The 27,986-nt window shown below is 57.2% G+C and overlaps 2 protein-coding genes across 4 annotated transcripts; one reads left to right on the forward strand and one right to left on the reverse strand.

The window, feature by feature from the left end:
* Positions 1-471: 471 nt before the first annotated feature.
* Positions 472-21,627, forward strand: EEF2KMT (eukaryotic elongation factor 2 lysine methyltransferase). 2 transcript variants are annotated; one of them, XM_070566875.1, is made up of 9 exons: positions 485-656; positions 1,048-1,345; positions 2,840-2,902; positions 4,536-4,616; positions 5,800-5,901; positions 12,213-12,346; positions 12,428-12,723; positions 14,487-14,636; positions 16,291-21,627. In XM_070566875.1, exons 2-9 carry the CDS (start codon positions 1,307-1,309, stop codon positions 16,389-16,391), a joined length of 966 nt encoding a protein of 321 aa, XP_070422976.1. In that variant the 5' UTR covers positions 485-656; positions 1,048-1,306; the 3' UTR covers positions 16,392-21,627. The 2 variants fall into 2 exon arrangements, with proteins under 2 accessions (XP_070422975.1, XP_070422976.1); XM_070566874.1 differs by lacking the exon at positions 1,048-1,345 and having other exon boundaries at positions 472-656.
* Positions 15,713-27,973, reverse strand: ALG1 (ALG1 chitobiosyldiphosphodolichol beta-mannosyltransferase). Of its 2 annotated transcripts, none has more exons than XM_008538362.2 (13): positions 27,715-27,973; positions 26,767-26,844; positions 26,547-26,650; positions 25,408-25,556; positions 23,955-24,044; positions 23,497-23,607; positions 22,497-22,618; positions 22,289-22,327; positions 21,533-21,592; positions 20,723-20,833; positions 19,454-19,568; positions 18,512-18,587; positions 15,713-17,351 (listed from the first exon to the last, which is right to left on the reverse strand). In XM_008538362.2, exons 1-13 carry the CDS (start codon positions 27,920-27,922, stop codon positions 17,220-17,222), a joined length of 1,395 nt encoding a protein of 464 aa, XP_008536584.1. In that variant the 5' UTR covers positions 27,923-27,973; the 3' UTR covers positions 15,713-17,219. The 2 variants fall into 2 exon arrangements, with proteins under 2 accessions (XP_008536584.1, XP_070422974.1); XM_070566873.1 differs by having other exon boundaries at positions 26,547-26,647; positions 27,715-27,957.
* Between the last annotated feature and the right edge of the window lie 13 nt (positions 27,974-27,986).

A 27,986-nucleotide genomic window follows, 5' to 3' on the forward strand; every position in this document is an offset into this window, starting at 1 on the left:
GTCAGGCTCCTTCCCGCCCAGTCCCAGAGGGGCGGCCCTGATGGGGAGAGGGCTAGTATAAGGCCGGCCGGGCGCAGCGTCCACCCACAGGGCCCTGCCAGAAAGACCCTCCTTGAAGGGGCAGGAACAGCGAGAAGGATTACCTGGCCCTGGGCCGGACAGCACGTTCCCAGGGAGCCCTCGCAGCCCCGCCCGGCCCAACTTCGCGCCAAACCTGGACTCCTCCCCGCCGAGGCCCCGGCCCCGCCCGGACCCCACCACCCAGGCCCCAAACCCCGCCCCAGAGCTCCCCTCCATGAGCCCACCTCGAACCCGCCCCAAGCCCGCCTCCCAAGACCTAAGCATCACTTAGCCCCGCCCCTGACTCCGCCCTAGGCCCCGCCTCCCGCGCTCGAGCAGAGCCTGACTCCGCCCTAAGCCCCGCCTCCCACCGCGCCAGCGGCGCCTGGCCCCGCCCCGAGCCCCGCCCCCGAGCCCGCACCCCGCCCGGGGCTCGCCTCCTCCGGGCGCAGCCCGACTCCCGCCCCGTCTCCCCGGCAACGCCGCAGCCCCGCCCCGCCATGGCGCCCGAGGAGAGCGAGGAGGCCGCGCGCCTGCTGCGGAGTTTCGAGCGCCGCTTCCTGGCGGCGCGCGCGCTGCGCTCCTTCCCCTGGCAGGTGGGCGGCGGGGCGCGCTGGGGGCGGCGGGGGCTGCGCGGGCTGCGCTCCGGGCTCCCACCTCGTCCTTCCCGCCACGTGATGTTCCCGGCTCCCTCGCGTGTCGGGACCGCACGGCCGGTCCTCGTCCCGGGATCCTTGTCCCGGTTCTTCGCCGGGGCCACGCGGGAGGGCAGCGGGGAGCAGGGGGCGCACCTGCGCGACCTCGGGGACCCACGCTGCACCCAGGATCAGCTCCCTCCTTGCGTGGGCCCTTCCCGCCCTCGCTGCTTTCTCAGACTGAGTGCTAAATGTTCAAGGAACGCGGGATTTCCTCCCAACTCCCTTTTACACTCGGGTCTTTAGGGTCATAGACAGTTCACGATCAATTTCATTACTTTTGTTTTTTTAGCCAGTTATCCTCCTGGACATTGGATAACAGCTGTTGCTGCCCGTTTAAACAGGCAGCGGCATCCTCAGGCCAGCCGGAGACCACGTTGCCGTGGGCGCTGTGACCAGGTCACAGACCTCCCCCCAGGCCTCCTGTTCTTATCTGTGTCATCAGCATCAGGCTCTTACGCCTCTGATGGAAGCGACAGAGATGTACAACACAGGCCTGGAAAGAGACAGCTCACCCGCCTGCCCTGGGACGCGCCAAGCCCGGGGCTCTGATGACACGTCTCCTTCGTAATTCGTGTAATTCATGTGCGGTGAGCTCACTGGCTGACTCAGTTGGGATACCTATGGCTCCCTTCGCTGCCCATCTTGAGGGCCGGTGTGTTTAGTCATTTGCCTCGTTGACATAAACCGGTTAGCATTCTGAGAGAGTGTCTCTGATCAGAAACTTTTCAACTCAAAACTTAAATCTTTTCCTAAAAGCATGCACAGGTCCCAATTCAACATCGACTGTAATGGTTCACATGAAATGGATGCTTACTCTGCACCAGAGTCGTGCTCACTGCTTCCCTAGGCTGGCCCACAGCATGCGTGCGGTTGTGGGCTGTTACTGTCATTTGCGTTTGACCAGAAAGGTTGTTGGATGAGAAAAGTGGAGTGCTCAGACCTGGGAGACACCCTGCCTGCTTTGAACCCTGGCCCAACCCCATACATGCTGTGTGACGTTGGGCAAGTGACTGCATCTCTCTGTGCCTTAGTTTTTTCATTAGTAAACGGGGGTATAATGATGCTCATCTCATAGGGCTGTTGTCAGGATTACATGATTAAGAAGCACCTGAGGCAGTTACCTGATCCTGGTGCCCAGCTCGTGGTAAGTGAATGTAAGTGTTGGCTCTTATTTTTATTCCGTCACCAAATGTTTACTGAATGCCTGCCACGAGCCAGGCACCAGGATCAGCGGTACACGTTACTGATGAGGCCCTGCTCAGGTGGGAGAGCCAGAGAATGAGCAGGTAAATGAATAAGCAAGAAAGCACCAGAAGATGACAGTGGCTATACGGTCAATAAAACAGGGAAATGTATCATCAAAGTAGGAGAGTCGGGAAGGCCTCCCCGAGGAGGTGACATTTGAGCCAGGACCTGAACAGTACAGTGGCCGGCAGCCGTGGGAGGGTCTTGCCGGTGAGAAGAAGCTGCACTTAGGAGGCCGGTGAGGCCGGAGTGGCGTGAGCAGGGATGGGAGGAGGGTGGTGGCAGACGAGGTCAGAGAGAGCGGCCAGGGCCAGGTCTTGTAGCCTTTTAGTGCTTGGAAAGGAGCTCCAGAGAAATGAAGTGACTTCCTGATGTCGCACTCCGGCTGGGCTGGTCTGCCTCCTCCCGGAACCTGAGCTCCCTCTTGGGATGGAGCCCCTTGCAGGAGAGGACAGCGTGAGCGGGCCTGGCGGCTGCACATCTGTTGTCCATTTAAGTCAGGTGTCAAGTCCAGGGCGAATCCATCAGGCGTGGCTGCCGTGGCTCCCCCGTAATTCCTGGCCGACCGTTTCAGTCTCAGAGCTGGGCTGTGACCTCCGCCAGGCTGAGTAGCCGGGATTGGTGCACAGCCAGAGTCTGTCTTCTAACTCACCCAGGTGTGACCCGGGACTTCTCAAGGTCAGGCTTCAGCCGCCTGTGGCTTCCACTTCCAGTTGGCCCCGGATCCCTGGGGAGAGATCACTGAGCGCTTGGCCACCATGTCCTATTTCATATTTACTGTTCCTGTGAAAATGCCCCTGAGATTTCTCTCTCCCCCTCCCCCTTTCTCCGAATAGAACCTGGAAGAGAAATTAAGAGACTCATCGGGTTCCGAGCTGCTGCTGGATATTTTGCAGAAGGTGAGCACCGCAGAATCACCCCTGGCTTGCCCATAACAGAAGCGCATTGGGAGCGTTCGTATCCTTTAAAAAGAAAGACACTGCACTTGGGGGGCAGCCCCTCAGACAGCTCCGGCTCCTTGGTTTCCTTAGATAAAGACATCAGAATGTACAAAAATCTGCGTGAAAGGAGGGAACCTAGGGGATGTTTTTACACTGTCTGCAGTGAAAACAGAGATGACAGCTGTGGGAATGTCTTCTGGCATTTGCTAGCTGCTCAGAGACTTTCTTCTTTACATTTAAGGAAAAAAGAAGGAGGCGAGTCTTGCCCCTACACGTATGAGCCCCTGCTTTTTTTGGAGGTGGGGTTTGGATTCTAAGGTGCATCTGGGTGTGGGGTAGGGGTGATACCACCACTCTGCCTGGCCTGGCCCCACCATGCCCCTGGCCACGTGGATTGAGTGCATCTTGGCTCTTAATCCTCTTAAGGGCCCTGGACCCTTTTGAAAGCCCAAAGCTGTGGACTCTTTCCCCAGAAAAAAGTGCACCAGAAGAATGCCTTTTGTGTACAAGTTCAGGGGAGTCACAGACCCCCTTCCATCCACCAAGCCTGTGCAAGGAGCCCAGGGTAGGAACTCCTGTGTGGAGGGCGACCCGAGATTATCCATCTGACCCCTACGCGGGAAAGATGCGGCTGTAGCTATGGAAGACTTCCAGGGCCGTCCAGTAGCTCAGGACCGTGCTCTGAGGTCGGTGTCTTGCAGCCAGCTCTGATTGCCACCCTGAGGTTAAAAGCTAACACCACCCCCCACCCCCATGCCCACCCCGCGCCAGCCCGTCTTCCTCTGCCCTGGCCATCACAGCGCTCCTCACAGCCTGGCTCCCACTCATCTCCTTGGCCTGGGATGTGACCCCAGGAGGGCAGGTGCCCGATCTGCCTCTTCCCAACATTTGGGCTCTCACCTCTTCACGGAGCCGGGCAGTCCCACAGTTGTCCTCACTGCCATCTCTGGTTCGTGCCGGCTGCCCTGGGAAGTGTTGTGTCTTAGTCCTTTCCAGCAGCTCTAACAGAATCCCAGAGACCAGGTGGCTTATAAACAACAGGAATTCATTTCTCACTGTTCTGGGGGCTAGAAGTCCAAGTTCAAAGTGCCACCAGCCACTTCCTGCTTCATAGACGGCCGTCTTCTTGCTCTGTCCTCACACGGTGGGAGGAGTGAGGGAGATCTCTGGGGTCTCTTATAAGGACACTAATCCCATTCCTGAGGGCTCCCCGCTCATAACCTAATCCTGTCCTGAAGCCCCACCTCCTAACACCCTCACATTGGGGGTTAGGATTTCAACATAGGAACCTTGGAGGGGCACAAACACTCAGTCTACAGCAGAATGTTATCTGAGATCTGTGTGCCCCATGTTCCTGCCCAGAACGGGCATTAGAAACACTGCCACAGTCTGTGCTGCTGCAGTGGCGAAATTTTTTTAGGAAAGAGCTTTTATCTTAAGACTTACTCTTTCCGACGCGTGAGGGTCAGCTGGGGCCAGAACCCTTGGGGCTGTGCACGTCTTTGCTGAGGGATCGGTTCCTTGGGTTTGCCCTGTGTTCAGCTGAAGCTCAGGGGAGACTGAAGCAACCGCCCCGTGTCCTTTGTCACAGACCGTGAAGCATCCTCTGTGCGTGAAGCACCCGCCGTCAGTGAAGTACACCCGGGGCTTTCTCTCAGAGCTCATCAGAAAGGTCAGTGATGGGCACTGCCTGTCCAGTACCCAGGCAGCAGCTGGGTCTCGGCTGGCTGTCCAGCGGTGGGTTCTGTGACTTGGCTTTGCCTGTTGGAGCTCAGATCTGGGCAACTGCTCCTAGCTGAGTTGCACCAATGAAAGGCCATGGAGGGCAGGAGGAAGGGAGAGGCCAGGTATTTCTCCCTCTCTGCTTCGAGGAGTCTCTGGCAGCAGCTGCATCTCCCATATGGTCCTAGCCTCCTGACCCCCCACCCCCGCCTCGTGGAGGTTCTCATTCCTACCCGGCAGCCCCTGAGCTCAGGAACGCCACCTTCTCCCCCTGTCCTCCCAGCCAGAGGGGTTTTGATGGTTTCCTGCCGTTGCCAGTCTCTGGCTTGCCTCGCTGGCCTCTGCTGGAGGTTTTAGGTCTGGCAGTACCTTTGTAATTAGTGCATCCTCCCACCGGTGAACGACCTGGTGTGGACTCTTTTCCTGATGGATACAGGATGGCTTCTAAGGATGAGCCCAGACTTGCTGGGTTTCACATTAGACTGGACTTGAGAGAGGCGGCTCCTCAGTGGTCAGCAGCAGACCAGGTGTGCTCAGCCGCCAAACACGAGGACTGCGCCTCACCCAGGGTTAGCCACGGCACGGTCCCGGCTTCTCTGTTACCCCCGCCCTCCCGCCCCCGTTCTCAGCAAATGGAGCATCTAGTCATTGCCAACAGGCCTCCCCAGCGCCACCAGGAGAAGCCTGGCTGCCTGCTGCTGCCCTGTGAGGCGCGTGACGGGGCCTGCCCGCTGAGAAGCAGCTTGATGGAGACCACCCCCCGTGGAATGGAGTGTCCGTCCTGGTGGCCTTGCTGGGGCTCGCTGTTTCCTCCATCCACGACAGCAGGGTGGAAGGGCAGAGCTCCCTGTCCCCATCACACGGTGACTCATACAGTCCCGTTTCTGCCGCCCTAGAGGGCACATGACCCTCTCCACACCTCTCCAGGGTTCCCCCAGGTCCCCCCACCAAGCGAGTTTTTGATATGCCCGGTGGCCTGTATTCAGTCAGTCCATCCCGAACCTCCCCTCCAAATTTGCTGAAAATCCTCCGTCCACTTTTAGAAGTCAGAGTAACAGCAAATAGGACCTCCGTCTGATTCATGAGGTCAACTTGGTCCTCTTGGCTGAAGCTCTCGCTCTGTCCACCCCCAGCACGAGGCTGTCCATGCGGAGCCTTTGGACGAACTGTACGAGGCGTTGGCGGAGGTCCTGACGGCCGAGGAGCGCACCCGCTGCCACAGGAGCTATCTGCTGGTAGGAGACCTGCACCCCTCCCACCCGGGGCAGACTGCCGAGCTAGAACACAATCAGAGGCAGAGTTAGAACTCAAGCTCCGGGCAGCCTCCCGTGGGCTCACATCCCGAGTCGGCAGCTCTGTGGTCTTAGACGGGGCCAGTTAACCTCCCTGAGCCTCAGTTTCCTCATCTGTAAACCAAGTACCTCAACAAATAATGGTACCTATCTTATGGGATGGCTGGGGGTTAAATTTGGGAACGCCCAGTAACTGCACAGCAGGGGCCCGGGACTCAGCGCTCAATAAATATTTGATGGGGACCGGCCCAGTGGCACAGCAGTTAAGTTCGCACGTTCCACTTCTCGGCAGCCCGGGGTTCACCGGTTTGGATCCCGGGTGTGGACATGGCACTGCTTGGCAAAAGCCATGCTGTGATAGGCGTCCCACATATAAAGTAGAGGAAGATTGGCACGGATGTTAGCTCAGGGCCAGCCTTCCTCAGCAAAAAGAGGAGGATTGGCAGCAGTTAGCTCATGGCTAGTCTTCCTCAAATAAATAAATAAATAAATAAATACTTGATAGGTGGGGGTTATGGGACAGCAGTCTCTTCCCACCCTCCACCGCCGCTGTCCTCACCCGCCTGGACAGGTGCCACGGCCTTCCGCCTGGTCTCGCAGCTTCTTGCCCCACAAAAATCCCTTCTACACGCAACTCACAGAAGGACCTCAGGGTCTTTTGTTTACTTGTTTTAACCTTTTATTATAAAATAAAACCTAGATGTAGGATATCTCACAAAGGAAATACACAGATGATTGAATCGTTGCAAGGCGGCCACCGTGGTAACCGCCAATCTGGTCCAGGACTTTGGCAGCCGGCCCCCAAGGTCCCCCGCCTGCCCCACCCCCATCCCTGCCCTCCCTCCCTGCAGAAGTAACCGCCCTCTGCCTCTCGTAACAGTCACTCCCGTGCGCATCTCTGAACACTGACATACAGTCTTGCCCGTTAACTAGGTCTGGCGTGATGTCCCCCTCTGTCCACAGGTCCCCCCAGCTCTTTCTTTTCCCGGCCGTGTCTCTGTGGAACAGCCCTGGCGGTGTGGCCTGCACAGCCTTCCGCAGGCTGGATGTGGGTGCACGTGCATGGTGCTGTTCAGCTTGTTCCTGTCGCCTCTGTTTCCCACCTATGGCAGCTGGATTCAGAGGCCCGCTCAGACGCACGTCCGTTTGATCCTCTTGGCAAGAACACAGTATGGGGTTCTAGGAGGCGCATCGTATCTGTTTTTTCACCCTTTTAATGGTAGCAGTTATGGGTGCCCAAAGCTTAGACGCATTAATTCACGGGGGGATGCAAAAGGGTGATTTTCTGCTTCTGTCATTGTTTCCATTCATTACGTGGAGAAATTTTATCAGGAGATGCCTCCCTTCGTCCACTGTTTGGTTCCCCGGTGGTGCAGCTCGTAGAGGAAAGGAGGGAAACAGGCCTGATTCTTGCCTTTTCAACATGGTGAATTAGTTTCTTACCATCCCCAGAAGGGATTCCAGCCCTGCCATCACACCCTTGTTGATGCTCAAACTGTGCTGTTTTGAGCCTTTTCAAATGGGCTTCTGAGTCCTCTGACATCACCCTCATAGTGTTCTTGTGCCATTTTCTGTCAAGCTTTTCCAGACTCAGCTGTGTATTTCCTGCCCCAGGCCTGGAATCAGCCACGTCTTCAGGAAGCCCTGGTTTCCTTTCGAGGGAAATGATGCTTAGAGACCACCGTCTGGGCGTTAGGGATGCTCCTGGCTCCTGTCCAGGCCCTTCCAGTGGGCAGAGCTGGGATGTGGTGGTGACAGAGACCCGTACTTAAGACAGAAAACCTCGTGAGTCCATGCTGATGTTTCTGACTCAAAATCAGAACGCAGGGTTTTCACGCGACCTCTTTACATTGCGTCTGTGTCTCCCTTCTGCACTGGAAATTCTGGTTCCCGAGAGCACGGCGGGTGACGTCCCCCACCGGCCTATTTGCTTTACGCCATGGAACTCAGGCCACCGTCTCAAAGGTTCTAATCCCTCCCACTGTCTTATGGTTACTGAAAACAGTCCGTTTTTACATGTTATCCCCATTCTCCCTCGTTTTGTTTGTTCGTGGCCGTACCATAACTATATTTTCATCTTAGAGCCATGACGCAGTGTTACCACAGCTCAGCTGCCGGAAGCAACATAAACGTGTTCTCCTACATTCCACGGGTCAGAGCCGATCGGCCCAGCTGCCCTCTCCTCTTTGAGTCTCACGGGGCTGAAGTCAGGGCATCTGCCGGGGGAGAACCCGCGGCCAGGCCCGTCCAGGCTGTCAGCACACTTCCGTCTCCTGTGGCTGCAGGACTGACGTTCCATTTCCTTGCCGCCTCTTGGTCAGGGGCTGTTCTCAGCTTCCAGAGGCCGCCCAGTGTCCCCTGACTCATGGCCCCTTCATCTCCAAAGCCAGCGACAGCTGGTCACGTTCTCTCGCGGTTCAGATCTCTCCTGCCTCTTCCTCTGCATCTCTCAGATGGGAGCACCGCTGTTACGGGCTCAGATGACTAAGTTGGGCCCACCCGGATCATCCAGGATAATTTCCCCATCTTGAATTCTGCACCATAAGCGCATCTTCAGAGTCCCTTTGCTAAGAAACAGGGCCCAGGGGTTGGGGCGTAAATGTTGTCTGACCAAGCAAGCCTACCATTCTCTTTTCAGTCCCATTCAGTCTTAGTTCAACAGGTGACTATCTTTAGAGCCCTCCATCAGTCCGTATGTTGATGTCACCCCAGCCGTTGGGTTGTCTGAAGTTCGTTTTCTAGTAGGTTCTTTAAGAAGTGCTCACAGGATTGACCTTCCCAGAGTTCTTGCATGTTGACAACAGTTCGAGCCATTTACACATGAATCCTGGCTCACATTTTCTCTCCATTCTCATTGGCATAAAGCTTTGCAGTGGAAAAGCCTTAGGATAATTTAATTTTCCTTCCCGTTTATGCACAAGCCCTTTTCTCTTAGGTAGCCAAAGGATTTTTCCTTTTTTTTTTTCTTTTAAGATTGGCCCTGAGCTTAAATCTGTTGCCAATTTTTTTCTTCTTCTTCTTCTTCTCCCCAAAGCTCCCCAGTACATAGTTGTATATTCTAGTTGTAGGTCCCTCTGGTTGTGGCATGTGGGATGCTGCCCCACTGTGGCCTGACGAGCAGTGCCATGTCCGCACCCAGGATCCAAGACGGCAAAACCCTGGGCCACCGAAGCGGAGCACGTGAACTTAACCACTCAGCTGCAGGGCTGGCCCCGGATTTTTGCTTTAAAGTCCAGTAATTTTACTAGAATATGTCTTGAGATCGGTCTTTCTGGATCAGTAATCTTGTTTTTTCTGGAATGCTTTTTTGAATTATGATTTTTAGTGTTCTTTGCTTCCCCCCCCACCCCATAACTAAATATCTAAAACTGGATGGTTTAAACAACAGAAATGTATCATCTCACAACTCCGGAAGCTTAAGTGTGAGATCCCAGTGGGGCAGGGTTGGTTCCTTCCGAGGCTGTGAGGGGAGGGTGTGTTCCAGGCCTCTCCTCGGCGGCCGTCTTCCCCGTCTCCTCACATCGTCTCCCTCTGTGCCTGTCTGTGTCCTGATCTCTTCTCCTAAGGACACAGATCCCATTGCACTAGGGCCCACCCTCACGCTCTCATTTTAACTCAGTTCCCTCTGTAAAGACCTCATCTCTGAGTAAGGTCACACGTGAGGTGCTGGGGGTGAGGACTCCAGCATATGAATTTGGGGAGGAAACAGTTCGACCCATGACAGTCTCTCTCCTAATTTCTTTTTGATTTTTAAAATTTCACCCCTTTTCTCCTCCTGTTTCTCTTCAGGGTTTGTCTGTTTTCATTCTCATGTTCCTTCAAGTAGTCTTTATTTCAGAAATGATGTTTTCTGTTATTGTCACACATTTCTGAGTGTGGCTGGCGGCCATCAGGCCTGGCCCCGGGTCCCTCACACCACCCCCCACTGGAGCAGGCCACTTCCTTCCTTGGCCGGCCCCTGCGTCTCCAGCGAATGCCTGCTGACTGCTGAGGTTCTCCTGTCCTCAGGCCTGTCACGCACCCGTTGCTCCCCTCTTCTATCTGGGCAGACATGTTGAGCACACCAGGGTCACGTCTGTTGCGCTTTGCCCGCCCCGTCGGTATTTTCGGGTTTACAGAGATCCTTGCTTGTTGAGAACCCAGGGCTGGTGTATTGAATTAAGAATATGTGGATTATGACCTGCGGAGTGAGGGGCCACAGACCACCCACGCGGGCCAGCAGGGAGCTGTCGGCATCCACGCTCCCACGCTGGGGGAGTGAAATCCACGGGGTTGTTTTGGTTGAAGGCGCAGTTTCAATACTCTGACACAAAGCGGGTAGAGTCACAAGACTTGTTGCTTACAGATCCCAGAAGCAGGGGTGTGTGTGTGTGTGTGTGTGCAATGAGCTGGGGAGAGGTCCCAGGTCACAGGCGAGCAGGAGACTGAGAGCAGGGGACCAAGCCCCTGTTACTTCGAAGGAGGTTGGGGCAGAGGTCACTCACTTTCCAAAGGCTTAACTCTGGTTATTTTAAAAGGCGCCCTGGGAGGAGCAAAGCAGGAAACTGGTGGGAATCCTAAACTCAAGTCCTTGTCTGAGCGTCCAGGCTCTGGGTATGAGCACAGCTATCATACTGTGAAATGTCACGGCAGCAACTCAGAAAAACAAAGTTGTTTTCTCATCGCACCTTTTCCCCCAGTTTTGTTGTAAATGTTGCCCGTGTCTAGCTGCTCTGTCTGTTCTTATGTGGGGATTCAGGAAGGTTCAAAACAGCGTTGCCACCACCTTCCCAGAATCCCCTAGAGCGACCCCCTGATTTAAGACGTGAGTCACTTACCTCGCAGAACCCACCCGTGGCCTCCCTTCTTCGCACTTAGACTCAAATCCTCCTTCCTTATGTGGCCCACACGGCCCTGCATGCCCTGCCCCGGCCTTTCTCTCTGGTGTAGTTCCTTCTGCTCTCCCTGCACCGCAACCTCTGGGCTTCTCTCTCTTCCCTGAACTCACCAACCACAGTGCTGCCTCAGGGCCTTTGCACTCGCTCTGCCAGGAATGCTCTCTCCCCAGACCCCCACATGCCTCCTTTTCACCCAGATCTCAGGTCACCTCCTCAAAGAGGCTGCCCCTGACCAATCTATCCGAAGTAGACGTCCAGTCTCCTATTACCATGTGGTCCTTTTTATTTTCTTCCTAACACTGCATAGCTGTGACATTCCCTTCTTTGTTTATCATGGTTTGTATCCTCTACTGGAACGTCAGTTCTGTGAGGGCAGCAAATGAGTTCATCTTGTCACAGCTGAACCCCCAGCACCCATAGTAGATGCTCAGGAAAAATGAGTGGATGAATGTGTGAACAAATGATGCTAACGACACTCAGAGACCTGAACCCCCACCTGAGCTCTGTGAGGTCAGACAGCCAGAAGCCCCCTGCTCCGCCCCCCGGCTCGGGCCATCGCGTGTCATGGGTGCCGTTCACAGCAGCCCAGGCTTGGAGAACACGTTCCAGGACCACGTGTCCCAGGAAGCAGTTGCCCGCAAACCGAGCGAGGCGTCATCCACCTGCTTTGGGAGCAACCAGACACTCCAAAGGCCGAGACTTCCCAACCCCAAACGTCAGGTTGAACTGAGGAAGGCCCCACATGCTGAGATTTTCACATAAAGCTCACGATGCCAGAGAATTGTGATTTTTTTTCGTTAGTAATTATAGATTCACAGGAAGCTGCAGAAATAGTGAGAGAGGTCCTGTGGGCCCTTTCTCCAGTTTCCCCAGTGGGAACATCCCACATGAGTCGTGCAGCATCCAACCAGAATGTTGATGTTGGCACCATGTGTGTAGCTCCACGTCACTTGTCAACCATGTGGATCTGCTCAGACACCACGGCAGTCAGGATACAAAGCTGTTCCCTCGCCACGAAGACCTCCTTCATGCCACCCGTGATAGTCACACCCATCCCCGTCCCCACCATCCCTACCCCCAGTAACCACCGATCTGTTCTCCATCTCCACAATTCCGTCCTGTTGAGGATGTTAGATAAATGGAATCACACAGCATGTGACCCTCTGAGATTGGCTTTTTTCGCTCAGCATTGTGCCCCTGAGATCCGTCCAGGTGGGTGCACGCACCGGTGGTGTGTTCCTTTTCATTGCTGTGTAGCGTTCTGTGGCATCGATGGACCAGAGTTTGTTTAGCCATCCACCTGTTGTGATTTTTTTTTAATGCCAGCTGCTTGTGTCCTGGTGGCTGGGTTAATTCTCTCTCTTTGTCTCGGTCCAGCCTTCCGGGGACTCGGTCACGCTCTCTGAGAGCACGGCCATCATCTCCCATGGCACCACGGGCCTGGTCACTTGGAACGCCGCCCTCTACCTCACGGAGTGGGCCCTCGAACACCCAGCAGCCTTCACTCACAGGTGACCTGGGGGCACAGGGCAGGCGACGAGGCAGGTTGGCCCCTGCACAGTCACGGACATGGGTCCCCTTCTCCCACCCAGGACTGTCCTGGAGCTTGGCAGTGGAGCTGGCCTCACGGGCCTGGCCATTTGCAAGATGTGCCGACCCAGAGCATACATCTTCAGCGACTGTCACAGCCGTGTCCTCGAGCAGCTTCGGGGGAACGTCCTTCTCAATGGCCTCTCGTTGGAGCCAGATGTGACCGCTCCTGTGCAGCACCCAGGACACGACACCCGCGACCCAGAGAGCCCCAGGGTGACAGTGGCCTGGTTGGACTGGGATGTCGTGACGGTCCCTCAGCTCGCTGCCTTCCAGCCAGACATCGTCATCGCTGCAGGTACCGCCCAGCCCAGGCCACTGGAGCAAGCGGCTGCACCCAGCTCTCAGCTCAGGGGAGGGGACACTGGAGGCTGCGCGGTGGGGCAGTGCTGGGACTCAAGAAGGGTCGTGTGGGCCCCCAGGGAGACATCAAAGCACACAGTGTCCCTCCTGGGTGCCCTCAAGCCACAGCCCTCCCGTTTGAGACCATGGCCACATTATAATGAGACCATGTCCTTCCATTATAATGGTTCCATCATCAAAGGACCCTGGCTCGTCCCAGCAAGGCCTGGAGTGAACAGATCAGGCCCCCGAGCACCAGACCAGTCTGACCATCCTTGGCCGGCTGCAGCCCAGTAGACAGACTTGCATGTCCGTCTCCAGCAGCCTGAGGGAGGCATCTCGGTTGCCATCCAGAACCAAAACGAAGTGTCCAGAGCAGCCCCGCGAAGCCAGCGAGCCGAGCCAGCCCCACCTCCAGCCCTACCCTGTCTTCCGACGTGGGGCGGAAGTGGCCAAGGCAGCCTGTCTCGGCCACGAAGAACAGCCTGATTCTCCTAGGGCGATGTTGGATTCCTTTGTGTGTCACGACACCCAGCCCTGGCCAGGCTGCAGTGTGGCCGAGTCAAGGAATGCGCTCCGAGTGTCCCCACCCCTGTTAGCGCTTGCTTCTGGCTGCTACGTGCACATCCGTGTTATCACTACATGTCCCCAAGGCCCAGAGCTCTGCCTGCGCATCTCTATCCTAGGGTCATGCCCCGGCCTCTTTCAGAGGTGACCCCCACCTCAGGGAGGGGACCACCCAGTTCTGGTGCAAGGACAGGGTCCTTGAGAGAAGGATGTTTGGCGTGGCCACCAACAGGCCCCTCGTCCTCCACCGAGCTCACTTGGTCCCCTACGTGGCTGACGGTGCTGTGCCTCTGCTCCTGCGTCACCGTCTGAAGGCAGAGCCGGGGCAGCGCACCCCACAGTGACGTCTGGCCCTGCAAGCCCAGCTGATGGGCGGGAGCGAGCTTGTCCCCCACAGTGCAGCTAACAAAGTGGCAGGCCACCAGAATAAGAGGACCAAGGCAGGCACTCAGGGTTGGCTTCGTTAAGCGTCTTCTGAAAAGCCAGCCTTCTAAGTAGCCAGCCCTCGGGGTCCAGTGGTTAAGATTCTGGGTTCTCACAGCCGCGGCCCAGGTTTGTTTCCTGGTCAGGGAACCACACACCCGTCTGTCGGTTGTCACACTGTGGTGGCTGCATGTTGCTGTGATGCTGAAAGCTGTGCCACCGGTATGTCAAATACCATCAGGGTCCCCCATGGTGGACAGGTTCCAGTGGAGCTTCCAGACTAAGGCAGACTAGGAAGAAGGACCTGGCCACCCACTTCTGAAAAAGTTGTCTGTGAAAACCCTGTAAAGAGCAGCAGAGCATTGTCTGACATAGGACTGGCAGGTGAGGACGGCACAGAAAGACCGGGCAGGGTTCCGCTGCTGTGCACAGGGGCGCTGGGAGTCAGAATCCGCTCAAGGGCACCAACAGTGAAATAGGCCATAGGCAAGGAGTTGATATTTTTTCTCTTGGAATACCAACGAACCCTTGATAGTTTTGTGTTTCAGCAGCTTTTCTTCTCTCCTAAGGCTTTTCCTTTTTCCCCTGAGCGATTTTCTCCCCGTCTCATAGAACTGTGGCCACCCAGGCCTCACCCTGCTGCCGAGGTCAGCACAGCCCGGCACCCACCTTCCTGGGCCCTGCATCCCACAGGGCGCCCCTTGCAGTAACTGGGCTTTCTCGTCGCAGATGTGCTGTACAGCCCAGAAACAGCCCTCTCCCTGGCCGGCGTCCTGCGGAGGCTCTCTGCGTGCCGCGAGGACCAGCAGGCGCTGGAGGCCTACGTCGCCTTCACTGTCCGCAACCCGGAGACGTGCCAGCTGTTCACCGCCGAGCTAGGTGAGCCCCGGGCCCTGGGAGGGGCTGCTGTCTCCCAGAGGTCACCCAGGCCTGCAGGGCCACTATGCTGGCCCCACGCAGGAGTCCAGTGAGGCAGAAATCAGGAAAGTGAAAGAATGGAGCCCTGGAGACCAAGCCAGAAGCCCAGACCGCACAATGAGCTAGGCCGATGCCCCTGACGCGGGAGGTCAGCGGAGGAGGCAGGGCCGCGAGCGGGCGCTCTGCGGGGAGGAAGGCAGTGATCCCAAAGGTCTGGGACCAGCGGCCCCACTCTGTTTAGAACAGGTTTCGAGAGCCTGAAGGCCTTGGTTTCCTTGTCTGTACAGTGGAGGGGACGGCCAGTGGTGTCAGGATGACAAGGTTTTGGGCGCACGCTGTGCAGGTGGATCCCCCACCCACCCTGGTGGAGCTGGGCCCTCGCTCACCTCCGTGTCCTCATCCTTACAGTGGAAACGCCCACCTCAGAGGTGGAACAGGGCCTGGCTCACAGGGAGCACGCGGAGAAATGGTAGCTGCTGCTGTTAGGAGATTAAGCACCCAGTAAACGGAGGAAGAGCGAGGGATGACGTTAGAGAAAGGGAGCGTGTGCCGTTTACAGCCCTGGGTTGGCACCGCTGCGGGCCAGGCGCTGCCCTCAGACCTGACACGAGTCAGCCCCCAGACTGGGGAGGGGCGCTGCCATCCTCCCTCTCACCCACGGAGACGCGGGGCACAGGGAGGCTGAGTGACCGCCCGAGCTCCCCAGACTAGAGCCAGCAGCACCCGTGCTCCCCACCCACCACGCCCCCCATAACTGCTGACCACCAACCTCACTCCCTGCCAGGGCCAGGTCCGCCCAGGGGTCCACATGTGGCCCGGCGGCCATGCGGGACCCTGTGTCTGCCCCAACCTCCCTCCCAAGCACACCCCTCCCGAGCCCCCTTTGCTCACACAGACGACCCACACGCCCCTCCACAGGGGCCTGTGTCCCACAGATGGAACACTGTGCAGCCTCGAAAAAGGAGCACGCCCTTCCCCAGATGCTCATGTGAAAACATATCCACAACATATTCTAAGGCAAAGTGCCAGACAGCATATACGGCATAAGCCCATTTTTATTCTAAAAACTCATCTTCATACTGAAATACGTATGGGGGGAATCTGGAAGAATATACACCAGTTAACTGTCGTTACACTTGGATGGCAGGATTGTGACACTTTTATGTCTAATTTTTTTGGTAAATACTAATTTTTCATTCATAAAAAATGGTGATGACAAGATGATCCCCACCAGGGCTCTTCGCACACCATTGCTCACACAGCGCACAGGAGCCCTTCTGACACAGGTCCCAGGCGGATGCAGGTTGAGTCTCGGCCCCCCCCCAGCTGTGCCGGTGACAGGCAGAAGACAGGCGCAGAGAGCGACAGGGCACCCAGACGGGCCGTGACCTTCCAGGGCTGGGCCCGGCCTGGTGGGCGGAGGCAGCAAATCTGGCTGCTGTGAGCTGTTGAATGACTCCTGGTCCCGCCCCCGGAGTCCGAGTCGAGGGGTGTGGGGGGGGGCCTGGAAATGTGTGGTTTGTACGCCCCCCAGCCTGTCCTGCAGCCCTGCGTGGATGGGGTGGCACCTGTCCCCAGACCCCACCATCCTGAGACTCGAATGCTCCGTTTGCAGGCCGGGCCGGGATCCAGTGGGAGACAGAGCCCCGTCACGACCAGAAGCTGTTTCCCTATGATGAGCAGTCGGAGACGGCAATCCTGAAACTGACGCTGTAGGGCTGCAGACGTTTTTGGAGATTCATGTGAACGTCAAATCACTACCGGAAAGAATTTACGCGTGGGAAAGCTGAGGAACCTTTCGTTGGACTTGAATGCTCGAACAACGTCAAAGCCCGAGACAGGAAGCACAAACCGTGTTCTCATAAAGCATGAACACTGCATGCGTGTAGCGCCCCTTCTGTCAGAGGTCCTGGTGCTCAAGCAAGAAAATCAGAAACGAAAACTCGGGCTCAGAGAGAAACATTCCATTTGTGCAAATAGAAACACACATCGGGTATGTTTTCCCCCCAGTCTGGACACGCATCCCTCACGAAGCCGAGCCCGCTGTCCTCGTGGCGCATCGTCCGTTCACAGCGCAGCGGGCTGCGGGGCCTGTTCTCAAGGCAGGAATGAGAATACCGGGGCCGAGACAGGGCAGATGCTGGAAAGGCAGACAGACACCAGGACACAAAAACAGACTAAAAGATGTTGAAGACGCCGCAAGCAAACAACAGAACAGGAATACGCTGGGGAGGGAAGACAGAGTCACAGACAGAAGGAGAGAGGGAAGTAATGCAGAGACGACACCAGGCTGGACCAGCTTCCTGGGCGTCAACTCCTGGTTGTTATAAAAATAACTTCATTCCACAGGCGGCGCCCATGGCTGTCCTTCCCGTTGCCGGCTGCTGGGAGGCGCCGCTCTGCAGAGTTTGCAGAGGGACTGGGGCAGCAGGAGGGAAGTGGGCCAGGCTCCCAGGATGGAAGGAGGGGGTGGTGTCAACGTGAGGGTCTCTCCCCTCACGACGTCCAGCACGAGGACATGCTCAGGGGCTTCAGCCCAAGTGGTCACGTGTCCATAAGCAAAGGGAGCACCGTCTGCTTCCAGCTCTCATCCCAGCGAAGCCGCTCTGACTCACGCAGGTTCACCCGGAACTGGCTCAGCTTGCCCGCAGGATCCGGAAACTCAGACAAAAGCATCTAGAAGGAAAGTAAGACAGAACTTACCTCATCTCCACTTCCCACCCTGATGCCAGGTCCCACCCAGGAGCTGTCCCCCTCCCTCCCAGCAGCCTGGATCCCTGCCCACCCCCCCAAACACGGGAGGGAGGCCAGGGATTCTGCTGAAACCCTCCCGTCACCACACTCTGAGGACAGCAGCCGTGTCCTCCAGCCTCCGGCAGGCCTCCCCGCTCTGGCCCAGCCTCCACGGCAGGCCTGGCTAACTGCCGTCCTCAAACACAGCTCTGAGCCTGGTACCCTCCACCCATCAAGCCCTGCCCTCAGCGGGCAGAGCAGACCCCGCAGGCCCGCGCCACGCTCCACCTCCTACGCTGCTGCTCCTTGACAGCGCAGCCAAGCTGTGGCGGCCACCATCCACACCACCCGCCCACCGTGCCCTGTGGCAGCTGTTCCTGTCCCTCTGCTCTGCTGTTCCTTCCACCAACGGCACCCACCCCTCAGCCTTTGCCCGGCACCATCCGACCCACGTGCTGGGAAGCGGGCAACATCCGTGCTCTTTCCAGCTTTGCTAAACTAAGTCACGTGCCTGTGAACTACGGCCCAGCGTGGCCTCCGCCTGTCATTAAATAAAGCTTCATTGGAACGCAGCCCCACCCTTCCATTCACAGATCGTGTGTGGCGGCTTTCACGTCACAACAGAGTTGAGTAGTTCTGACAAAGACTATGGCAAAGCCTCAAAGATTTTCTGTCTGGCCCTTTCCAGAAAGTTTGCCACCTTTGGTCTCAACTGTCAAGAGTGATGATGCACTACTTTCTGTAACGAGAAATAAGGAGCCTTGAAGACCCCCACCCATCCCGAGAGGCTGGTCCAGGAGGCTCCCTTCTCTCCTCACTCCCCCTCCTCAGACCCGATCGATTGCTCCCTGAACGCACACACGGTCCGCCTGGCTCTAGCGTCAGTGTGGTGTGAGCTCCAGGAGCCCAGAGGGCAGCCAGGGTGGGCCCTAACTCCTCGGAGGCGCTGACGCCCAGCCTCTGAGACTACCGCTCCCTCCCTCCCTCGGCTTTTCATCCAGACCCAGCACAGGCCCACGGCTGCAGGAACAAGGAATCCGGGAGCTGGCTCCGTGCGAGCCTGCAAACCCTCTCAGCCCTGGTGTGGGGGCGGCCGTGCCCACCTGCAGCTGAACTGCCAGCTCCTCTGAGTCCTCGAAGACCAGGCCGTTCTCCTCGTGCTTCACAAGCTCGTGTAAGCTACAGAGAGAACAGAGGGAGGCCTGAGAGCTGCCTGGAGGAGACCCGAGCGGTGCTGCCCACGGGGCCCCTGCCCCACCCTCAGGCTAAGCTGGGGTCAGGAGCAGTCAGCCTGGTTTCACTGAGTCTGTTCTTAGATCTGGTGTCTAAGCAGGAAAAAGACCTGCAAGGACACACATTAACAATTCAGGCCGATTCGGGGAAGGAGGGACAATCAAGGGGATTTGGGCCTTTTCTGCTCACTGCTTTTTTCGGTGAGAGTGTGCTCAATGAGTTCTGCGTTCTTCCTCACTTCCACAGCAGAGGAAAAAAGGCAGCCTCCCTGGAGGCGGGCGTGGCACAGTGAGGGGATTCTTCTGGATAAGCAGGGCATTGACCCCAGCCTGTGCAGGAGCTGGGGGCCTAACATCCTGTTTCCCATTCAGCGACTGACTCCCCCGCCGTGCGGACTACCGCTTCCAGAAGCCCTTCCAGCACTGCCCTCTCCAAACGCCCATCTTTGCCAGGAAAAGTGGAGACAGAGAATTACACTCATTTAACTGATCTGAATCCAACTAGATGAGCTCAGACAAAAGGGACATAGAAAGAGAACTAAAACCACGTACACCATGCGGGCAGTTCCAGCCACGTGTTCTCCCGGGAGCACAAGCCCCTGGGAGAGCATTTAACACACGTGTTTTTTACTCCACATGAGCACTAAGTGGGGCCAGCTCCTCCGTGGGGCCCTCCCGCAGGAACCCCGCCGTGCTGCGAGGCCGGGGAGGCAGCACCTTTCTGGGGCGTTCCCCGGGGAATCCTGACAGCACAGCGCCCCCCAGCTGCTGACTTGAGAACCGAACTTGGGAAGATTGGGTTTCCGCTCCTACCAGGGGAAGTTCACGGCGCACACGGGCAGGCAGCACCCGAACATGTCCACCACCTTCATGGGCAGGTCCAGGCCGCTGGAGGACTTGTGGAGGCACACGCCCAGGTCCGCGGAGCCTGCGAACACGAACCCCAGAGGACTGTGGACTGCCGCCCGCTGTGGAGTGGGAAGTGGGTAACAACACCCCCAACCCCACGTACAACGGGCCGGAGTCAGCTGAGCAGCCTGGCACGGGGCCGGGACACAGCACTGCTTCCCTAGCCACTCCAGGCCGCTCGCCCCCTCCAAAACCACCTGCCTGCCACTACTACTTTTCTTTAAACTGACTCCCTTTTTCTACTTCGCCACAATTTATTTTAAAAGAACCCATAGCAATTATTGCTTAATGGGTTCAGAGTTTCTGCTTGGGGTGATGAAACTGTTTTGGAAATAGACAGTGGCGATGATTGCTCAACACAGTGAGTGTAATTAATGCCAGTGAGTTGTAGATACACTTAAAAATGGTTAAAATGGCAAATTTTGTTATTTATATTTTATCACAATAATCAGAAAAAGAACTCCACAGACACAACAGAAAACCAGCTGTCGCTGTGAAAAGACCGCCAGACAGACAACTTGCCGTCCCTAAGCACAGGCTGGGAGCTCCTGCCACGGCCTCCGCCCGTGCTCTCTGGCGGGAGGACGCGGAGGCCCAAGGCTCACCTGCACCAGGCCGACACTGCCTCCCTGAGTAATGCCGACGGAGGAGATGACGGGAGCAGCAGAGCGGGGTCTGGTGGGCCCCAACTCCAGCCCAGGCCCAGCCCTTCTGCTGGGAACAGAACAGTAGGACTGAATGGAGGCGTGGAAGCTGGGAGGACGCACCCCCTTGGAATCCCTGGGCACAGAGCCCCGGGCCAGGCAGGGAGGAGCTGGCACACCGGGAAAGGACTTCCTCTGGAGGTCAGCCCAGAGCTCCTCCGACAGGTTCCTGGAGCCGGCGTCTCCTGCCCTAGGTGGCCCTGGAGCAGGGCCCAACCCAGCCTGAGGCTGTGTGTGTGTGCGTGTGTGTGTGTGTGTGTGTGTGTGTGTGGGTGGGTGTGTGGCCGCAGCTGAAAATTCAAGTTCATGGCCCTTGAGCTGAAAACGGCTTTTAACTGTCAAAGGGTTGTAAAAACAAAGACTACATGACAGGCTGGTAAAATATTTACTCTCTGGCCCTTTTCAGAAAAACTCTGCCCCCCTTTAAACCTCAGGCCTCTCCCCGCAGGCCCCCTGCCGGCGCCCTCACCTAGAAGCAGGGGGTAGTCCTCGGCCTCCAGCCACGGGGTGCAGACCTGGATGTGCCGGAAACGCTTCTGGCTAAGGAGGCGGCTGTAATGCTCCTTCAGAGGCCCTTTGCCTTGCAGAGAAATTCAGTCACCACACGGCCCATCTGCGGCCCCAGGCCTGGGGAGCCCCTGCGAGGGCGTGCGCAGCAGGCGACCCCGCAGAGGCACGGACCCTGACCGCTGAGCCCACAGCCTTCCCCCGGCCACCCACACCGCGGGCCTCAGGCTGGGCAGGCGGCCGGGCACCCGAGTGTCGACCCCTCACACACACACACCCCTGTGCCCCACCAGGAGCCCAGGTGGCACGGTGTGTATGGTGGGCTCCTGCCCCCCGACCCTGGGAGCCCAGGAGCCAGGAGCGGGGGAGTGCGCAAGGCGGGCAGCGGTCCCAGGCCCACGCGCCTCCAGCCTCAGCTCTTCTGCTTCCCTCCCTCCACTGGGCTACCTGGGAGCAACTTTACATTGAACAGCGGACTCTTGTCTGAAAAAGGGAGCCGGGGAACCACTGCAGAAGTGGGAAGCTCAGGATCTCTGCACTCATGCTCCCCAAGATTCAAATCTAGACTCTGTGCCCTGCCCTGAGGCCTCCCTGAGCCTGTTTCCCCCTCTGTCAAGCTGGGGTAGGAAACCCTCTGTCAGAGAGTTGTAGTGAAATCAAGGAGACCAGGAACATCACGTGCGGAGGTGGGGAAGGCACCCAATGAAGGCAGGTGCCCTCCTCCCTTCACTGCCCCCATTTATCCGGGAACGTGGGTGGTCCCAGGCGGTACCTGTTATCACACAGACCAGAGAAGGAAGGCTCTCTCCATCCAGGATCAGCTGTTCAAACTCTGTGTTTAAAAAAATAAATAAATGAGAACCAGGATCATCTAGTCAGGTGTGTGAGGGGGTGAGGGAGGGGTGGGGGAGGAGGAGGAGAGGTGCTGGGGGAGGTTGGAGTGGAGGGAGAAGGAGGGGTGAGGGAGGGGTGGGGGAGGAGGAGGAGGGGTGCTGGGGGAGGTTGGAGTGGAGGGAGGAGGAGGGGTGAGGGTGGGGTGGAGGAGATTGGAATGGGGGGGAGGAGGGGTGAGGGAGGTTGGAGTGGAGGAGGGAGGGAGGGGTGGGGGAGGAGGAAGGAGGGGAGTTTGGAGTGGAGGAGGGAGGGAGGGGTGGGGGAGGAGGAAGGAAGGGAGTTTGGAGTGGAGGAGGGAGGGAGGGGTGGGGGAGGAGGAAGGAGGGGAGTTTGGAGTGGAGGAGTGAGGGAGGGCTGGGAGAGGTTGGAGGGGGGAGGTTGGGGGGGGGAGGGGTTCCATCCCAACCACAAGGTCTGGCTCCTGGAGGCGGCACTTCAGATCTAGGGCCTGGTCACTCAGTGACCCAAATGGGGACTCAGAGCCACCACCTCCACCACCTGTGCCCTCAGGCTGGCCCACCCGGTGGCCCCGGGGGCAGGAGCATGGTGCAGAGGACGCCACGCAAGGCCCGGCGAGCACCTGGCAGCTCAAGCGCCCCACAAGCCCAGCTCCTGCTGACAGCCACACACCTACTTTCTAACGCTGCCAGCAAGATGGAGAAGTCTTCATCCTCTACAAGAAAAGAGAACAGTGTCATGGCCGTTTTCTAGATGTTTCTCCTCCCAGCTCAACGCCGTCCCCTCTCTCATAGGGGCCCCAGTGTCTCCAAAGACATTGGGGGGGGAACACAGGCTCAGCCAGGTGCCTGGACAAGCCCCAGGGGACGGGAGGGTGCCGAGACCTGTCCAGCTCGTGCTGCTGACCAGCAGGGCCGGCCGCCCGTGCAGATGCATCACTGTCCCGCTCCGAGGGTCCTGCTCTGTGAAGGCCGACCTCTCTGTGGCCGGGTCCAAGGGTCCTGGGCTGAAGGAGCAGAAACGGGGCCTGAGAGATGGCCTAGCACAGGCCCGCAGCCCCAGGACGGCCATCTCCTGCCACACAGGCTGCAGGTTCCCGAAGGTCGGGATTCGGCCACATCAGAGCCAACAGGCCGTCCCCACCGCCCGAGGCTGGAGCACAGGAACACAGACACGCGCCTGGCTCTCCTTCTTTATCAGTATTCATCTGTTGCCAGGCGCTGAGGTCACAGCAGCAGACAAGCCCGACTCAGCTTGCCTTCTCAGGGCAGACTGACTGCTCTTGTCATTACCTCCACTTAGGAGGAGGATGGTGCTGCCCTCCCGCTGGCTCCTGGGTCACTGGGAGGAGAGGACGCCCGGATGGGAAGAGCTCACACAGGGCCTCCCCTCAGCCCCATGAGACGCCCCAGAGAACATGCAGGCCCACAACCCTGCCACAGGGCAGGAACCCACTGGAAAGGGGCCACAGCCCAGCGCAAGGCAAACATCACCTTACAGAGGCAGAGAGCAAACACTCGGGGCCACGGGCCTCTGCTGCACAGCACAGCTCTGCTACCGTAGCAGCCATGGAGCGCGTGAAAATGAATGGATGTGCAGTGACCCAATAAAGCTTCATTTACAAAGACAGGCCCAGGGCTGCAGCCGGAGTCTGCCAAGCCCTGGATTAGGGGGTTCCCAGGTCTGCAGCATGCATACAGGGGAGAGGCCGGGACAGCAGGGAGGAGGGGAGGGGGAGAGACCAGGATGGCAGGGAGGGGACAGGGGAGAGGCCGGGAGAGCAGGGACGAGACAGGGAAGAGGCCAGGATGGCAGGGAGGGGAGAGGCTGGGACAGCAGGGAGGGGAAGAGAAGGCAGCTGAAGACCGAAGATCAGATGCCTACCGGGCCCTGAACACAGAGTACGTGCGGCCCAGCTTCATAAAGAGCTGGTGTTGCAGGTCCAAGGGCGTCTCTTTGAAGAAAGATGCTGGCTTGTCGTAGACAGTCACGGCTCTGCAATGAGATCATCGGGGGCTCTAGGGAGGCCCAGAGAAGGGCCTGAGGAATATAAGACCCCTGAGGACCCAGAAAAAGAAGGGCACTTAGAGGATCCTGGTCTTAGAGAAGGCCAGTAGGAAGCTTTAGAAGGACCTGGGGAAGCACAGAGAGAGGTCCTAAAACCAAAGCGCCTGTCCTGGCTGGCTGGGAAGGAAACTCCGGCCTCCCCCTCCCTCGGCTTCCTCAAACCAATAGCCATCTCCCAGGCCCCTGGCTATTTCTAGAGCCCTCGTCAACAGCACACAGCAGGCACTGCAGCTGGGACTGGCCATGCCAGGACCCCCCGCTCCCCTGGCCCTTACTTGATGCCCCAGTTCCCCGCCAGATCCTCCCGCATCGCGTTGGTCACACATAAGTTCAGGTGGGAGAGGCGCCCACAGAGCTTCTCGTACCTGAAAAGACACAGCACGGGTCAGCCCAGAGCCCACCACCACTGCCACCGCGTGTCACTGGACACCCCCTGATACGGAAGAGGCTGCAGAGCTGGGGTCTCCCAACTCAAGTCACTGGCACCTTCCTGGTGTCTACGCTGAGTCCACCTGTGCTATCATTTCCTTCACACCCTTCTTTAATTTGTCACTTTTCAGCTTAAATACGTTATTTTAAAAGGAAAGCATATATGATTACAGAAGGGAAAATCCAGACTCTCTTGCCATAAAAGGAAGGAATGCAATGAAGGCCTCGTTCTTCAGTCTCAGCCACACTGCACCAGGGCCACAGGGGCTCACTCTCTAGGCCATCCAAGTGGAGGTTAGCAGATGTGAGAGAGGCCTCCGCGGCTGATTAGCTCCCAGCTGAGCCCGGAGCCCTGAGGACAGGGCAGGCTGAAAGAGACCTGCAGGGGAATGAGCGGCTCCAGGTTATTTTATGCTGTTGGCGTTTCATGACCTGTTCCCTACTGGATACAGAGAAAGCACCAGCATTGGACAGCCTGGGACTGAATTTGGGTCCTCACACTTAACAGCTCTGTGGCGAGCGGCATAAGGGCTCTCAGCCTCGGCTTCCTGGCTTGTAAAGGGGGGTAGTCAGGGGATAGCCTCCCTGGGGGCAGTGGAGACTGAAGGGATAAAGGGCTTGGCCTGAGGCCTGGCATGAAGCAAGCGCTCACTGATTGCTGCCACTGTTACCACCAAGGATGTATGAGCCATCGGGAAAGGCCGCAGCCCACGGCTTGAGGCTGCAGGTCCACACGGAGGCAGATGTTATACACTTGGGCTCAGAACATGACCGACTCCCGCTCCAGGCCCACCCGCTCCTACAGGGCCTTCCCTCCCTGTCTCCTCAGCGGCAGAACACTGTGGTCCGTGTCCCCATCCACCAGCAGCAGCCCCTGGTTTTAACTGGGGGATCTGATCTGGGTGGACCTGGGACCCCAGCTCTGCAGTGGAGCACTTCTCCCAAGCCTGAGACCCCAGGGTACAGCAGCCCCCCGTGTCAGTGGGGGTCAGAGGATGGCAGGGAGCACGAGCCAATCTCAGAGGCTCGCTCTCTCCACTGAGACCTGAGAAACGCCTCCAGGAGAGCGTCTGAAGCTCGAAGTCAGCCATTTCTCTGAACTTTCCAGTTTCATGGATCAGCAAACGCCGTCTTTTTCTTAGGCCTCTTTCTATCACTTGGAACCAGCGTGCGCCCAACTCTCCAGCCTTGCCCTTGCCCCCCAGAGCACCAGGAAAACCAGCTTCCCTGAGTCTCAGCACTCGCCCTTCTTCCTACCATGATTTGGGGATGGTGTGCACCCTCCTCCCAGACCCTCACCATTTGGCCAGCAGAACAAGGGGGTGGCTGGGGCCATGCACCAGACCCATAATGGAGTAGCCATAGTTGTGCCAGTCGATGACAAGCTTGCTCCCACAGAGGCAGCCCACAAACCAGCAGACGGCAATGGCGGGCAGGCCTGGAGGGTTCTGGGAAAGAGAGACGCGAATGAACAGGAGGGAACCCAGACCACGGTCAACAGTAAACTTAGTGAAAACAGTTGCGACGTACATTATCTTTACAGAGCTCTTGATAGTCAATTAAGCAGAAGAAAGACCCTCTTTCTCACCAAAAGAGGCATAAGAAGTCATAAAAGAAACAAAACTGATCAACCTGACAAGTCCAAGATCATCAATAATCAAGGAGATGAAAAATGGAACAAGGAGGTGAATTTCTCACCTATCAGAATGCGAATTCTGAAACACCTGGCAACAGCCAGTGGTGGTGAGGAGGCGGCAGGAGAGGCAGCCCCCCTCCCCCCGGGTGGGGATAAATGCACCCAGCCTTACTCTGGGACTCTCCAGGGGCACACCCCAAAAGTGCCTGAGCTCTGACCAAGCACGTCCACCCACGGGAATTTCTCCTAAGGAAGAAACTGCAAAAAAACCCATGTTCCCTGGTGCTCTTCACCACACTATTTGTAAAAGTGAAAAAGTCAAGAAGAATCTGAGTGTCCATTAAGATGAGACCAAATAAACGCACTGGGTACATCACATACAGGAACACAGTGCAGCCAATTAAAAGGAGGGGCTTCTATCTGTTAAAAAGCAGTGCAAGGAAGAGTTCTGGGTGTGATTCCGGGTCTAGGATTTCCCACCTCTAAAAGGTAGGTAATACCAGAACCTACTTCTTAGGATTGCTGTGAGGAAATAAATGAGTTAATACACGTAAAACACTGAGATAAGTGTAATAAGTACAATGTGAGACGCCATCTATAACGACACAGAAAAACAGAATGGATGGGTACCATACATGGAATAGACACACACCATAAGCTCCTACTCACATTTTTAAAAGTTTATATATACACACACACAGAATATACAATTTATTTACCAATTTGTGCATTTTTTAAAGGCTGGAGAGTAAAGAAACCTTAACAGTGGTTCTCACAGAGGTAGGCGGGGGCCGACATATACCTGGAGAAAGATGTAGGCTGCTGGCTCCCTGCACATCAACCTCCATAGCAAGTGCACGGCCTGAAACACGACTTTGACGCCATACTGGAGAATGTGGGGCCCTACTGCAGGGCAAAAAACAGCTGTCACTACCAAAAGACCTCTTGGCAATTTACAGATTCCCCCCAACGCACCCACACACACACAGACTCAAAGGAATCGGGAGTTCATTGCACCGTACCTGTGAGTCTCTGAAGTTCTGTCAAACCCACAATCTGAATTCTGTCGCTCTGCAAGAGCTCTTCGCGGGGTTTGGAGTCTGAAAAGAATGTCCCCTTTAAGGTACTGAACAGGCGATCTAACTTAAAGTCAAGATGACCCCCAGCTCAGGTCGAATAGCAGAGAGTATTTTAAAAAATACGACTTTTCCAGACCTCTCTCTGTTCCTGAGCAGCCAGAACAGAGAATGAGGCCAGTTCTCGTCCAGATTCCACTGGATTGCCCACATAGCAAGGACCCGAATCTTACCCACTTTTATTTACTTCACATAATGCCTGGCACACAGTAGGCACTCAAACTGATCCAGATTCCCTGGATGGTGGAATTATCCCACCACACAGAGAGCCTAGGAAGTCCCACGCCTCTCCCTGAGTCACTCTGGCACAGCAGAGTCTAAACGGGGACCAGAGGCAAGCAGCGCTGTTCCCGCGTTTCCCTGATCCGGGGTTGAACTATCCTCTAGAGACGCACAGGAAACATCTCCTGCCTGCAGAGCTCTGCACTGAGGGTGAGGAATGGCGAGGAGGCAAGTTGCCGGCTCAGACACAGCCTGAGGACAGGAGCCCCAGGGAGATGTGGTTAGCAGCACTCGACCTGGAGTCACATGCGCCCAGGTTCCAGTCCGCCTTTCCACTTACTGGGAGGGTTAAGTGAGACTATGCAATGAGTTCACGCAGCTTAGCACATCGCTGCCATATGGCAACCTGATCCTAGAGACCCACCCAGCAGAGGCTGGGCAGAACCCTGGCAACAGCTGTCCAGACCAGACCAGGACGCAGCCAATCCCGGTGGGCTGCTCGAGGGAGGGGAGAGAAACGGCGCGCCCCTGCCTCGGCCCCCCTGGGGCGGTCAAAGCCGAGGCTTCAAGGCTGAGAGGGCAGCCTCCCTCCCTGTCCCCCCGGGCACTCACTGCAGAAACCCAGGAGGGTCACGGAGAAGCCGCGTTTGGCCAACGACAGCGCATGGTACTGCATGCGGGGGCTGCGGCCCACGTCGCCCAGCACCACGACCGCCACGTGCCGGGCCGCCCGCCCCCGCCGCCAGCGCTTCCACGCGACGAGCAGAAGCAGCGGCAGGCAGAGCGAGAGCGCCGCCAGGGCCACGCAGGAGGCCGCCATCTTGGCGGGCCGGCCGCAGTCACGTGACCGCACCCCCGCGGGCGGGGCGCGCTGTGCGCAGCCG

Source organism: Equus przewalskii, chromosome 12, assembly GCF_037783145.1.
Source record: "Equus przewalskii isolate Varuska chromosome 12, EquPr2, whole genome shotgun sequence".
NCBI lineage: Eukaryota > Metazoa > Chordata > Mammalia > Perissodactyla > Equidae > Equus > Equus przewalskii.

Coding starts and splice junctions, on each gene's coding strand:
- EEF2KMT (XM_070566874.1), top strand. CDS start 561: ATGGCGCCCGAGGAGAGCGAGGAGGCCGCGCGCCTGCTGCGGAGTTTC. Junction 2,903..4,535: donor TGCTGGATATTTTGCAGAAG/GTGAGCACCGCA, acceptor CCTTTGTCACAG/ACCGTGAAGCATCCTCTGTG. Junction 4,617..5,799: donor TCTCAGAGCTCATCAGAAAG/GTCAGTGATGGG, acceptor GTCCACCCCCAG/CACGAGGCTGTCCATGCGGA.
- ALG1 (XM_008538362.2), bottom strand. CDS start 27,922: ATGGCGGCCTCCTGCGTGGCCCTGGCGGCGCTCTCGCTCTGCCTGCCG. Junction 20,834..21,532: donor TCTGGTCTGTGTGATAACAG/GTACCGCCTGGG, acceptor TTTCTCTGCAAG/GCAAAGGGCCTCTGAAGGAG. Junction 18,588..19,453: donor TGCGCCGTGAACTTCCCCTG/GTAGGAGCGGAA, acceptor TTCTCTCTGTAG/CTTACACGAGCTTGTGAAGC.